Source organism: Erithacus rubecula (genome assembly GCF_903797595.1).
Source record: "Erithacus rubecula genome assembly, chromosome: 1".
Classification (NCBI taxonomy): domain Eukaryota; kingdom Metazoa; phylum Chordata; class Aves; order Passeriformes; family Muscicapidae; genus Erithacus; species Erithacus rubecula.
This window is the reverse complement of record NC_136658.1, coordinates 82,005,685-82,020,363: the sequence shown is the minus strand read 5'-3', so window position 1 is coordinate 82,020,363 and position 14,679 is coordinate 82,005,685. Positions and strand designations below refer to the sequence as shown.

General features: G+C 40.8%; 1 protein-coding gene across 1 annotated transcript in view; it reads right to left on the bottom strand.

Annotated features, from left to right (window-relative positions):
- Positions 1–3,805: 3,805 nt before the first annotated feature.
- Positions 3,806–14,679, bottom strand: part of TMEM131 (transmembrane protein 131) — a 91,323-nt gene continuing 80,449 nt past the window's right edge. The window contains exons 33-41 of the mRNA XM_079307887.1: positions 13,700–13,827; positions 12,376–12,500; positions 12,073–12,231; positions 11,231–11,405; positions 10,801–10,922; positions 10,598–10,694; positions 9,460–9,557; positions 8,070–8,233; positions 3,806–4,823 (exon numbers count right to left, since the gene is read on the bottom strand). Coding sequence (XP_079164013.1) covers positions 4,527–4,823; positions 8,070–8,233; positions 9,460–9,557; positions 10,598–10,694; positions 10,801–10,922; positions 11,231–11,405; positions 12,073–12,231; positions 12,376–12,500; positions 13,700–13,827 — 1,365 coding nt within the window. The 3' untranslated portion in view covers positions 3,806–4,526. The remainder of the gene's footprint in view (positions 4,824–8,069; positions 8,234–9,459; positions 9,558–10,597; positions 10,695–10,800; positions 10,923–11,230; positions 11,406–12,072; positions 12,232–12,375; positions 12,501–13,699; positions 13,828–14,679) is intronic.

The following is a 14,679-nucleotide window of genomic DNA, read 5'->3' as shown; positions in this document are numbered from 1 at the left end:
CTTCCACCCCCTTGGTGCCCTTCCCAGCCAATACCTTTTTTCTCATCTCTCTTATGGATGCTACACTCCAGATGCTCTGGCTTGTTTAGGGCAAGGAATTGAGCTGTGATTTTTCACAGCTTGCAAGAGAGTCCCATGTGAAGCTTGTTACTGCAGTGTGAGAACATCCCACTCACTTCCTGCTGCCACTCAAGGACTACTTGAGTGTTATCTGGTAAAATCTTCAGCAGAGTGAGTGTGCCTCCTGAAGATCCCACTTTATCCAGTGCTAATGACACTGACTCAAAGATTTGCTTCACAGTAGGCAAATAGAGAGATTTTTCAGAATTTTCAAATTCTCAATTTTCAGATGCAGGGTCCTTTCTGGAGGACTACTATTTGAGATCCCAGCTTGACAGAAACACCTCAAGGGGATTTTCTTAGAAAGTGGACATAAAATCAGTATTGACACTTCCTCTTGCTTTCTTCACTTCTCTTGGTACAATGTAATCTCCTGTTTAAGATCAGCTGAGCCAACTGATATCCATGGATCTGAGCAGCTACCTTTACAGAGTTTGCAAAAAAAAAAAAAAGAAAAAAAAAAAGTTTTGTTCAGGACTGTCCTCATGTTTCATATATATATATATATATACCCACATTTAAAAGGTAATGCCCTGCTTGCTGCTGGATTGCACAGCATGAAGCAGCACACAATTAGCAGCAAGCATGGTTAGAAGTTTGTTCAGAGGGCTGCTGAAGAGCATGCTGATCCTGCCATCTTGAAGGCTGCTTGAGCATGAATGTGACTAAAGCACCAGCTGAACATGAAGCCCATCAGTGAGTGGCATTAGACAAAAACAGGTACTGAGCAAAAGACTCAGTTTTGAAGTAGAACCTGTTTAACACAAGGTGACTGAATGCTGTTCCAGTTGCACCAGCCATACAGTAGCAGCTGGGTTATTTTCAATCCCTCAGACTGACTCATTGAGAGCTGTAGTTGTCATTGTTTCAGAAGGCCAAAACACTGCAGCTCTGAAAACTTGCTCATAATTAAAGGTTGGGAAAACATACAAAGCCGAGTTAAAGGTGTACAAAGTGTTAAAACATCTGGGTGAAGTAGTGTCAGTGGAAAACAGCTTCATACTTTGTGTACTCCTTTTTTTACCTCCCATTCAATCAGGCACAGCTGAAGTGCAGAGCACAACTTCTGTATGATTTCACCACTGAGCTCCAGTGCTGGGAATCTGCCATCCACTCACATTCTCATCCTGGAGCTTCCCCCAATTCCATGTTTCCCTCACAGGCCAGTGGCACAGCCACATCCTGCACTGCTGCTGACAGAGCTGTGGCCAGGCTGGGCCCAGTGTGTCTGCATCTGTGCAATAACCACTGGCTGTCCCTTGACTGGAACTGCGTATCCTGTTCTGATATGGCCTCACACTTTAATATACTCACCCTTTAATAAAGTATCTAACACCTTTCAAGGGCTTTTGGACATAGAGCTCATGATAATGAAACTGATTTCACATGTTAGGGCCATACCTCAAACTTCCTGATTTTAGTAACAGACAGAAACTTTTCTGGCTTTTAGTTTATTTCCAGCACTGGCAGAACAGAGCAGCCCTGCAGGAGCACCAAACTAATTGCCAAAATTAACAGCAATTGTTTCTCTTGTTTCTTTTCCTTGCTGGTAGTTTCCAGATCTGGAAGAGTAGAGCTCACTCATGCCAGTTTGGCCCTGATTCTACTGCAAAGAAATATTTTAAATTATCCAAAGTGCTGTGAGCTCCATGGCTTCCAGGACAGTCTGTCTTCTGAGCACTTTAAGATGTTTTTTCCTCTAGTCTTTTTACTGCAAACAGAACTTCCCTTGTGTCTGAGTTTCAGTCTTTTTCATGCTGCCTTTGCAAACACCTTGCTGCCCAACTTTTGACCTTACATTTCCCCCCACTCAGCTTGTTCTCCCAGCACAATGCTTTCAAAACCATCTAGATTTTTATGCAAGACTGCACGTGCTTTGTCAAAATCTCCTTCCTTTTTATTTTTACCTCATCTTAAGATCATAAGAGGTCTGTTGTCTCCACGATTCTGTGATGGTGGATGCTTCTGTCTCATTACTACCTCACCCTCTGCTTAAGAGATTTTTCAATGCATGTCAAGAGTGACTAGACCATAGAAGCTGGAGAGTAGGTGCCTCAGGAAGAGGCAGCAAAAACCATCTTGTACATGTACTTACCATAAACAGAGGTTTCTTTAGTTATACCAAACTTTTGCCTACATTTTATTTCACCCAAATTCTTGTCAAATACAATTATGGCTTCTCTTTAAGGCAGGTCTTTTGCTTTCTTAAAGCAGGCAAAACAAAGTGAAGGTGCTCTCCAAAATTACCCTGGAGAAGCAAGATAGGATACTCAGGGAGTGTTTAGGCTTTGGATATTTCCCTTGGGTGAAAGACATGATTTTTCCCCTCTTAGGAAACTGAGAACTGTGTGTCAAAGTTCTTCACAGTTCAGGTAGTTTCACTGGAACTGCTGCTCAAGGGGAAGCTCTTCCAAAAGAAGAACTAAGAATATTTTAATAGTGGCCAAGGTTATTTGCATTATCACAAGGGAATGGCTCTTTTCAGGGGAAGGGGAGGGTCAGGGAAAGGTATCTAAATTACTTGTGTTTTGCCTTGTCTTGTTCAAAAGGAAATGTTCTTACACCAGAATTTTTTATCCCTACCCTACTGATTAAACCACTACAGACTATTAGCATCTCAGAATTAATTTCCTCTTCTATCCTCCATGGAATCAATTCCAATGTAAACACCTGGTGGGTAAAAGAGGTGGCATATGACCTTAAGCAGCTCCTTTCAACCTTGAAGTTACTGCTAGTTATCTTCCCAAGCTCCATTTGCAGAGAAGCAGGCCCTAGCATGTCAGGAACTTAACTGCTTATTCTTTATTTTCATGCAGTAAGAGACTTGTTTGCTCAGTTACTCACAGGGAAATTTCATACAAATTCAAGTTGAACATTTCATGACCTTGGGTGGCTATAGAACTACTCAAATTTTAAGAACAAAGGAGTTCAAGCAGGTTCCTGTTGGAGAGATCTGTATCTTTGAGCCTCTGCTGGTGGCACCAGGAAGGCAGCAGCCTGGAGAGTTTGTTCACATAAAGAGAGCTGAAAAAGGGCTCCCTTGGTTAATTAAATGCAACACTCATATTTTTCTGCATCCAAAACCTTTATGCTAGAAAGAATATTAACTAAAATATGCAGTTCTTACTTTTACTGGATGGATTCTGATAAACACCTGCTGCTGTAAATTGGTAGCAGTGGCACTGATTCATAATTAAATTTACTACACTAGTGTCTGTTAATGCTTTCTGGCAATGGAAGGGTTCATTTTTACTTGGCTTCAGCTCAGAGGAATATATGTAGTCACTGGGGCTTGCCTTACTGTTAATGAATGGAAACAGGCACCTTAGAGGGACAGATAAATCATATCTAAGAATAGTAACATTCTTGTTCAGACCCATGCAAGAACAGTGTTACAAAGGTATGGGCGCAGCATAAATAGCAGCTGCTCTTATGCCTGATACCTGAAAACTCAAGAATATAGACATTTTTCCAGCTTTTTGCTATCCAGTGAATTTTAAGTGGGTGGCACTGCATAACCCTGAAAACAGTTTCTATTCTCTGCTGCAATACAAACCCACGCTGTTCAGAAGCCAGGTTTCATCTGCAGTAAAGTTTCTGGTAACACAAGCTCTGTGTGCAGTAAATTGACCCAAAGGCTGTGCCAAGTGGAGTCATGCACACACAGAACTACAGCAGACAAATCTTGAAAAAAGCGTATTTATTTTAAAGTACAACCCAAAGTTGTATCTGTAAGAAATGCACATGGTATCTTGTTTCTTGCACAAGTCTTGGCTGTGTGCATTTCACTTCAACTTAAAAATGCATTCAGGTTTACAAATGTACAAACAGCATAAAGTGTATTACAGTCTCAACAGAATGCTCTTACATTCAGCCACTTTGCTCTTAAGGTTTTGTGTTGGTTTTGTTGGTATTTTTTGTTGATTTTTTTCCTTTTTTACATTCTTACAACCTGTGTTAACAAAGACAGCCTTATTTTAAAAAAATACTCTGCATTTTAGCACAAAGTGCCTTTTGATTTTAAATTAGAACTTGGAGGATAACACTGGAAAAAATTTAAAAACCCAAACTTTTCATGAAAGTATTGCATGCCAGGACCATTTTAGAGTTCAAATTGTTTCCTAAATAAAGATGGCAGATGGTAAAATATGAAACCAGTGAAACTGTTCATATTTACAGGCTTTAGCTGTACTTGGGATTTGTGACCACACCCAGACATTTCCAAGCTTATCTGCAACCTCACACTACCAATATCGCAGGACAGACTTTAGAAAGGAGCGAGTGATGAAAGCACGACTGACGGGGAGCGGGGCTGGGGCAAGCAACGGCCTCAAAACGATGTTTCAAAAATTTGCATTCAGAATTATACCATGACCTGAATATGAGTTTTTTTTTTTCTTTTTGCTTTAGTTTTCATTAGGATAGTGTGAATTTGACCAAGGATCTGAACTTCTTCTTCCAATTGTTGGGCTCCAAATTCTCCAAGGATTGTAGGTCTGTCCCATGTCTTCAGCAGGATTGGCAACGGTGGCAGCAGCAGGCGGTGGCGGAGCAGCGGCGGAGTTCTCACTACCCATGAGATCAATGCCTGACAAGGCGTTGGCTGGAGTGGTGAAGGGAAGGCCACTGTTGAGATTACTTGACCAAATGGAACTGCTGAATGGAGTGGTGGACCACAGGCCACTGGGGTTGCCCAGGATTGACTGCAGTAAAGACAGAGCAAGGTAAGTGGCAGTTTGGAAAGGCTCAATTTCCACCTTGTTTACACCCTCCAAAAGAAAAGTATCCGAGTAGCAGCAACAAGAAGCCTCCTCTGGAACCCCTTCCATCCCTACTGCAACACAGAGCTCTGACCTCCCTTTACAGAGTTTGCCCAGAGGAACCACACTGCTCCTGCAGCTGAATGCTCCAGGAGCTGCACAGGCTGCAGGGCACGTTGCATTACAGCTTTCGAGCTGTTTTCATTTCAGTTGAGACATCCCCATACCAGTGCTAATTTAAGCACTATGAGTATTCAACACACAAGGGCCAGAACACTTAAGTCTAAACAAACTAGTTAGAATGAGGTAGATACACATAGTTTAAATCTCAAAAAGAAAAAAAAAATTCAAGTTGCAGTGGAGGATAACAGCAAAGTCCTTTTTTCATCTTTTATACTGTTTGCAAATTTATCTCCCTGTAGTCAGATGTTGTCTATTTTGGATGAATCTACTTGTGTTCAGTCCCACTGTACCTATTCCATATTCCCAGTTTATATTTTTCCCCCATCCAGAATTTCTCCAGATGAAGGGAGAGGGGATAGGAGAACTGGCCATTTATCAGTGAATTCCCTAAAGTCTATTCTGGCTCAAAACACTTGGAACTCTCTAGCAAATGGTCATGGTGCAGATACAGGTGAATTCCAGCACATCACAAATGCATCTGGGATATATGGGACAGGTACAGGAAGCCTAGAGAACACATGGAGGAACACAAGATCCAGGTTCTGTCAACTGTATTTTATTAAAGCCTAAACAGTAGCAAACAGCAAGCAGAGGAACCTGACCCATGGTGTGGTGGAAAGTGATACCTGGAAGCAGCCAAAGATGGAGTTGAGAAAGGTTAGCATAACTTTCTGCTAATATTAGCACAGAACCTGCTACATGTAGGCTTCTGGAACTACATAATCCAGTGTCAACAGATTTAATGTACATAAACTGTAAATTCAATTTGCAAATATACTGGAAACTTGATACATCCAAAAGGCAGCAGACTTGTTGAGTAAGTGCTGTTAGGTATAAACATCCTTATGTTTGGGTTTAGGGGCTGGACACAGGGCACCCCTTCCAAAGATCTATGCCCTTAGATAACATACACTAAAGGTTAATCAGTATCTCTCATGCTCTGGAATGAAGAAGAGAGGCTTGGTCTAATCATACCTGAAACTGGCTAGATGCTAACACACCACAAAATTTTCTACCAAGGGCTGGATAGGAATTCAGAGCATTGCTTGGGGTGAACCAGGCCAAAACCATCAGGAATCTCCAATGTCACAGAGAAATTGAGCAAGACCAGGGTCACAGTATATTACTGTCACATAAATAAATGGCCATACCAGCATTAGGCTACTAAACCTACAGCAGGAAAAAGTCTGCTGCTCAGGAACCTATGCTAACACACTAAAAATCCACCCTATTTACTGCTGCAGGCAAGAGGCAAGAACTATTTGTTCCTACTTGTACCAAAAGTGTTTGGGAGATCGTGATAGAAAGGCACTTGTTTATAAAACAGAAGCAACCAGGAAAAGAGCAGCAGAGAAGAGCACCTACTATGCCCTTTCAAGGCTGGTGGAAGGAGGTACAAAGTGGCTGGCAGGCAGAACTAGAGAACAGAGAAATAGAGGAACAGGGAGTAGGAGAATGTGGTTAGAAAGAAACCTAGGGGGAAGTACCAGCAAGGCTGAGGGGAAATGGGATCCACAAGGCAAATCCTACTTAGCACAGAAGTAGAGCTGTGAACACAAGGAGAAAGCAAAAGGAATAAGGAAGGAGAAAAACCAAAACTGACTCTTCAGAAGCATTCCTAGGAGAAAGGGCAACACAGAAGCCACTGCCTAAGTCCTCTTTGCAACAATGGCTCTGGCTCCTCTCCCAGAACAGAGGAAAGGGCAGGGACTGGTACCTGCTCTCTTATCAGGCACCTAGAGCAAGGAGGCTCAGCAACAGGAAAAGCCAAGCTTTTCTGTTCTGGCTTGCCATAAACACTTGAAAATACCACTATCATCTATAACAGCTTTGAGTACTTCAGTCAGTTTGCTACTTGCTTCTTGTTTATTATGTGATCTCCTTGAGTAAGCACCTAAAACATCTCCTCCCAAATCCAAGTACTTAAATGGAGAACTTCACACATCTATACCATTTGTCTGGCTTCCATCTTGATGCTTCCTGAAGCACCTTCTTTTTCTTCTAAATATTTTTCAGAAGCAGCTGGGAAATATGAGTTAAGAGCCAGAGAAGTTGTTCTGGTTGTCCTCAAGCCCTCCCTCTATCAAATGCTGAGAAACCTGCCTTCCATGTGGCCAAAATGCAAGCACCTTTCCTTACATAGTTTCAGTGGGGTTCCAGCTCTGGTTGTAACCACATGACAGGGGTGGGATCTGCAAGCCAGTGTCTATAAGAAGCTGTGTGACCTTCTTTGGCTTCCCCTGTCCCTGGCTTCCCCCACTCCATCTGAACTGCTCCCAGGTGAAGTAAACACTGCCTCTTACTCACTACAAAAACATTTTCAGAAGTCAACATGAAGGGTTTAAGCTGGCAGTGAAGACAGCTGTTGAACTATAAGTTCTAATCTGACACAAGGATGACAGTGCAGCACTACAATCTGTAAAGTTGGGGTTTTTCCTCCTTTTGCTAGACTCAAAATCTTCACTGAAATAAGTAGTCAGTTTAAAGACTTCACTTTGTGTTCAGTCCTTTAGTGATTTTTCCTAAACTGAAAAGAATATATTTAAGGTCTTTTAGATTGCTTTTTTGGGACCTTTTGTTAATTTACAAACAGGTGCAACACTGGAAAGCAGAATCAAAATGTGGAAGTTATCATTTTGCCTATTTTCTAACTGTCTATCAAACTGGAAGTAACATGTGCAGTCTTCAGCCATGGCACAGGAGCAAAACTGAAGGATGTGGGAGCAGAACACATTTGTAAGTGCTGCAAGGTCCTCTTGTGAGAAGTATTTTTATGGGAAGCAGTGTACATGGATTCATCATCTGCAAGTGAGAAGACTAGTAACTCTTTGTACAACAGCCATGTCAACTTAAACACACCAAGATGAATATGTGTAAATCCCCTCTTATTTTATTCTTCAGTTGATTTCTTCACATCCCCAATTCCTCTGAATTACATTACATGGCACATACAGAACAGGTTGGTAACAGTAATAAACCCTGTATTTGGATGGACTGAATACTTACTGCAGTTGTATGAGTTGGAGAACTTGAGCTTGTTGGCCAGGAGGGTACAGAATCTGTAGCTGAAGGATCCCAGATGGATGATGGAACATTATTGAATTCATTCCAGTTTCTCTGAACATCCTGCCCATAAGCAGATCGAGCTAAACCAAGCTTGCTAAAAACCTCTAAAAACAAAATGAAATAAAAATGAGTACATTACTCTTCCTCTTTTTCCAAGAACAATACTTTTCACAGTTATTTTCCATATATTTCTAGCAGGTCCTGCTACAGTGATATTAGAAGAGGTCACACAACATAGAAATCTCATCTCATGTGACCAGCATCAAACAGGGCCACAAAGTTAATCAATGTTACAGTGAGGAAAGAGAGTTGAACACTTGCTGTGGGTAATTCAGTCCAGCCTAAGCAGAGCAAGACTCAAGAGCACCCATGGCAGTTCTCCATGGCTGCAGTTCTCACTTAACCTTGCAGCACTCCCTTCCCAGGTGACTCCTGGTAGGAGCACTGGGAGTGCCCCAGCCCCAACCCCATCTCTGCTTTTAGAAGGAAAAGAGAACACCAGCAGTCATGGCTTGCCTACTTCTCACACCTGGAACTGATAACAGGCATTTTGCTGATGCCCTCAAAGCCACGGGTGCCAAGTGTTGCTGATGAAAAAGAAAGAACCCCACAGCAGCAGCTGCCATTGCATTTCCAGCAGACATCTAAGTGTTGCAGTAAATAGTATTTTTTCAGTAGACACTGATGCCACATCCAAAGTTTACTTTGCTTATCACCTTTGCAGCCACCTCAAAACACACCACACATGCCCAAGGACACAAATCTTCCCAAGTACACAGAACATCCACGCCCTGCAATCTCAATGCCTGGCCACCTCTACTATATTTACCCAAATATTTAAATACATTAATTAATTGCTGGGTTTAGTATGCATCGGTTCACTATGTAGCTATACAAATACTGCAGGAAAACACAAGAGGAAAGCAACATGAGCGTTGGGCCACTACCTCACTTAACAGTTTTAGGCAGGTGTTTATGCTTAGGAAACCACAGGCCTACTGGCACTTTTGTGAGATCTACAGTAAAGTTTTGGGGGAGGGATGGAGAGGAAGAAGATTAAGGAAATAAGCCCCAGAATCCAGAAATCTTACTGCAACAGAGAAACTCCAAACCCAAGCATTCTCAGCCCATCAGTCTATGAGATTCCACTAACTTTCTCTGGAATGAAACACAGAATCTATCACCAAATTTTTAACAAACACTCCTACATAGTCTTCCCTTTCAGGAGTGAGGATAGAAAAACTGTCTGTACTTAGACCAGCAGAATGAAGACACAACATTTCTTTATCTGTATTTAAATGCAGAAAAATATTTGAACAGAAAAACTCACCTCCAGTTAGGTTAAAAGAGTGTCCAAATGCAGAGAAGGAGTTGAGAGGTGTGAAATCAGGACTGCTGGGATTGCTGATAGGACTCCACAAACCCGAACTACATTTTATGGAGGAACAGAAAGGCAATACACAACTTATTAACACAGTACTATTGACAATATTAACTTACTGATCTATATACACATGCATGTGTGTATATATGTTTAGCTATATATAATTATATATATGTATATAAAACCATATAGTTAAACATATACTAAATAAATATTTAGCATTGATCAAGAGTTAGGAAATCAGTTTGTTTTTAACAATAGATTTTGGTAATATACATTTTCCTGTATATACACCCACCAACAAACATGAGAGTAGTTCTTTTGATCAGTTTTTCAGAAAACTCATGGAGTTCAAGCCATAGTACAGTTTTTTTCTCAAGCAGATAAAATTTACAGTCACTTGGAAGGGATACAAATACACTCATGGACAAACTTTTTAAAAATAACAGATGAGTTAACTGGAACCAATGTTAAACTTCCACCAAAACAAAAGAAAACTCCAATACACAAACCTCACTCAGAAAGCAATTCCTTTGCATATGGAAACTTGAATTCAAGTTCTACTTGAATTTCTCCTACTCCAGAGAGGTTACTACTTTTTACAACTGATGGGCTCACTGCCAAAATGTCAGAAAAGACATGTGCCTCAGGGAATGTGACTGAGTGCAGCTCTATCCTGCTCCTGACAAAGCCCACTGACTTTTCTGGTCTTGGTTAAAACAGGAGTGAAAGGCATTGCTGTGCAGCAAGGTACTCTGCCTGTGAACCTTCAAGGGACCTTGGTACACACTCCTCAGTACTGAGAGAGCCAAGCTGATTTCTCATTGTGTGGATGCCCAGGAACACAAAATTGTTCAGTTACTTGGAATGAGGGGGAAAAAGCTCTCATCACATCCAGAACATCTTTCTCTCTACTTTTGAGTCACTTGCAATCTGAAAGTTTACTGCAAGGTGAGAGATGCTGTGCCTAGACTTTAAAACATAGTTTAAAAAAAAATGTAACAAGAATGAATTCTGCCAGTCCCTTCAAAATGCCATTAATAGCTCAACCTTCTTTTCTTTGCCTAGAGAATAGAAAAATTACCTGTCAGAGCCATCACTGTCAACAACTGTGTGGGAAACGCTGATGTTGCTGGAAACATCTGTCTTGCTTGGAGAAACCTTTGGTAAACCACTGCCACCTGTGAGAATATGCATGTAAAAAATGAGTAAAATAAACCCCAGCAAAATAACAGAATATTCAGGAAATATTTGGAATTATTAAGAACTCCAAACTGGTTCTAGTACCTGGACTTTTGTCATAACCTGCAGCTACAGCAGCGAAAGTGGGGTTTCCATTCCTGCCTGGAAGAGAAGCTGCCTTTGCCAGCTTATGTTTGGTACCATTAGGCTGCTTGTTTTTTGTTTCACTAAAATGAGAAAGAAACCAAAAAAATAGAGGGTAAAAAATAGAGATTAAGGTTTTGGACTTCAGAAGTTTGATTAAAGAAGCAGCAATTTAATCTAGCACCCAAGTAAATGTTTAGAACAGCCCAACAATTCGCATAATTTCACATTTTTCCAATTTACCAAGTTGTATGGCAAGGCACAGTGGTGTACCTGCAGTTTCCATGGGAAGAGGAAACGGGTCTGAGAATAGGGAGATGCCCCATGTGAAGCACAGCTCCACCAGTGCTCAGTGCCAGGGAAATCAGTAGGAGGGTGGATCTGGACTCACTTGCTGCAGCTGCTGTTGACGATGCTGCTGTAAGTGCCTCCTCGTGGCCCAAAGGCAAAGGATGTGGGAGGAGGAGGGGGAGATGGAGAGGCGGGTGTTGGAGAGGGCTGGCGCTGCTTCAGGAAGGCATCTGCATTCAGGGTTTGCAGAGAGAGCTTATACAGGTTGTCTGTGGCTATAAAGAGAAACACAAACCATCTTCCTGTAGGATTTATAATTTAGCAAAGGTTTCTTAGCTATCCCTTCTGTTTAAGTGGAGGAATTATGAGAAAGGCTGTTTGCTCCCAGTGATGGAAGCAGCAGCTCCTTCATATGTTCACCTATGGTTACTCAGGTGTGCTGTTTATTTTCAGAGAGACTGATTTGCAACACAAACAGCTAGGAGGAAGTGAGTTGGTTCCCACACAAGGGGTTTACAATGCAACCACAAAAACTGTAAGTGTCCCAGGCTAACCACTGCACTAAGGTGTTTTCAGTGTTTCCTCTCAAGGACAAATAATCTAACAAGGTCCAAATTTGTCTGAAGCAGACCTAACCAAGCAAAACCCCATCTACTGTAGAAAATACGTAATTTCTGAGCAGCAATTCTCATTTTCTCAATTTCCTCAGCAGCTTCTGAACCCTGTTCATCAATGGAGAGCTGTAGAATGACCCATGTCCTGTCCGTGCCATTTTCAAACCTCCCAAATCATACCAGATGCTATCAATAGGGGGCCTACAGCAGAAAAATGGAGCTCAGCTATGCAGTGAAAAGAAGACAGGAAGATCTATAAACAGATTAAGCCTATCTACAGATACTAATTGCAGAACACTCATTCTGCCATTGTCTAGTGATTACTTACAGCTGCCAGCTTTGTGGAGAGGCACAGAGTCCCACTCTGGTGGTGGAGAATCCTTTTCCCCTTCTGAGCTGCTGGTGTTTCCTAGCTCCTGTGCAGAACCACTGGGGAGAAATTTTGCTAATACTGATGGTCTGTTCTCCATTAATTTACTACTTGGACCTATTAAAACAAAAGAAAAGCCAAGTGTGTGGATAATAAACTTAATGGTTTTCTTCTCACACCAGACTTAGAATTAAGCACTCAACAGCAGTTACAGACAATGATAAATTCTTGAGATATTTACAAAAAACAGCCTTGCACTACCTCTTGTTTTGGGGAGGTTTCTTGATTTAGAGCCACTTGACAAAAGATGTGGTGTAGAGATCTTGGATGGAAAGGTTTTGCGCTGCTTGTTTTCCAGTGGGGGAGTATAAGACAATTCCAAGGGACTAAAAGAAAAAAATAAGTTCTTTTATTTTAAAGCTCTGAAGTACTGAAAAGCACTATATATATATGTACACATACACATATGATGCTGCTCCATCACATTTCACTCTAGAGCTCCAGGATCACAAAACCCATTTGATTATATAGAGGCAACAAGAAATGGCAGCTGCCCTTTTCCTACTCTGCCCCTACACACCCCTGTCAGACCCCATGCTCCTAATATGCTATTGCCCTAAAAACAGGATTGGTTTTTAATCAATAATATAAAACTACTGAAATGCACCACCAAATTCAATTGCCTGTATATTGCTCTTTTTCTCCAGGTATTTGATTCTGTCTCTCAAACTTACTAGGGAAGAACTGTTTTCCCTGTTTCTTGCAGAAGAATTCCAAGCCAGCTCTCAAGCCAGCCTTTGAAAACCATGACATGTAATGAACTTGTAAGTTATAAGATAAAGCAAAGCACATAATTATAAGAATAAGCAAGAAGGAGACTTTGCCAGGCAGTGTTTTCAGAAATGTTTGGAAGAACATTAATTTCTTCCAACTATAAACTCAGTGTACTATTAATCACAACAGAAAAAACACAGCTGATATACCATAACTCCATCTGGTAAAATTTACTTTTGTGGCACTTGGATACCAATCTGATTTCACAATACTATTTCAGAATAGTATTACTAGCTATAGTAAGACTAAGATTCTTCATGTTTTCTCTTATCTATGCTCAGCAATCAACCTCATGCCAGTAAGAGACAGGGACTGGCAGTGGCAGCAGCCTCATTTAATAAAGCATCCAAGACTCACCTTACTCTATGATATGAAAAAGGAAACTGAGGCTGCAGTTTCCCAAGGGCAGCTAAAGGCACTCACATTAATGCTGGTTCACTGTGCTGCCCCTAGAAACTTTAACTCCACTTTTTGTATGCAATGCCTGTTATAAAAATCTTAAAATTGCTTTGCCTGATTTTCATTGCTGGATTTAGCTCTCACTTATGTGCTGTGCTTCTGTTAAGTAATTTATTATTTGCAGCTTCAGATACTCCCTGACATCAGGAAGGAAGAGGAAGCTGCTTAATGGTACCTGTTGTTGGCATTTGCCAAATTGGCAGCTACAATGACCAAATACAGTTATTTTTATCAATCCATCTTCCCTTTAAACATGATACCTTCCCTATTAAACAGCCTTCATCATGCTTACCTGGCTTTCACATCTACAGGGATTTCTTTCTTGATACTTGTAAGCACTTTTTTGGTTTTCTGTTTTACTGGGACTGTTTCATTTTCAGGTTTTTCTGCTGTAACTTTTCCCTTTTGTTTCTCAGGTTCCTATAAAAGATATAACAGCACATTAATAATCACAAAAAGCAAAGTCCCTCTTGCATCAGAACACATGTAACAAAGAAGGCTGAGGAAAGAATGCTGCTGAAAAACATGAGTATTTTTGCAGTATTGAGGGGTTTTTTCACGACTTAATGAGTTTGCCTATAAAATATGGTTTCTATTCTTTCTATTTGGAGATGCAGAAATGGAAATAGAAAATTAATGAGCTTCAAACAGATCTGATGCTTGCAAACACACAGACCCCCTGGCCATAGCATCTGAGTCTACTCTAGCTCTGTACTGAGACCTTCACTGCACCTGCTACATGCAGTCCAGGCCACCTGAAACAGACTCTTCAACAAAGCAAATACAGTATGAGCAACTTCACAATTCAATTTATTATTTTCTTTAACCACTTCTAAGACTTTCTAAATACAAGTATATTCTCACATAGCCATCCTGAAAAAATCAACAGTAACTTTCAAGTGACAACTTACTAAATTGTAACCTTTAAAATATATCCCTTGGATTTCTTTTTTCCCACAGCTATAATCCCTGTCTTTTACAAAGTTCAAATTAAAGACATCAAAATATAGGATTGGTTTCCTTCCCTTTGGCATTACCTCTCCTTTGTTTACAAAGACTGTTTTGGGACAAAATACTTATGACAATCCAACCACTACACAAATTGCAGACATTAGTTTATTACCTTGGAGCATGTGAGCTAAATAATTTAAGGTAGGAATATTGTATAAGGTAATTAAGTTAACTACATGCTGACAAGTTACCACCATTGATCTGAGTCCTTGTAACTGAAAAAGGGCATGATTTAGCATGCACCTTAATTATTGAATAAAA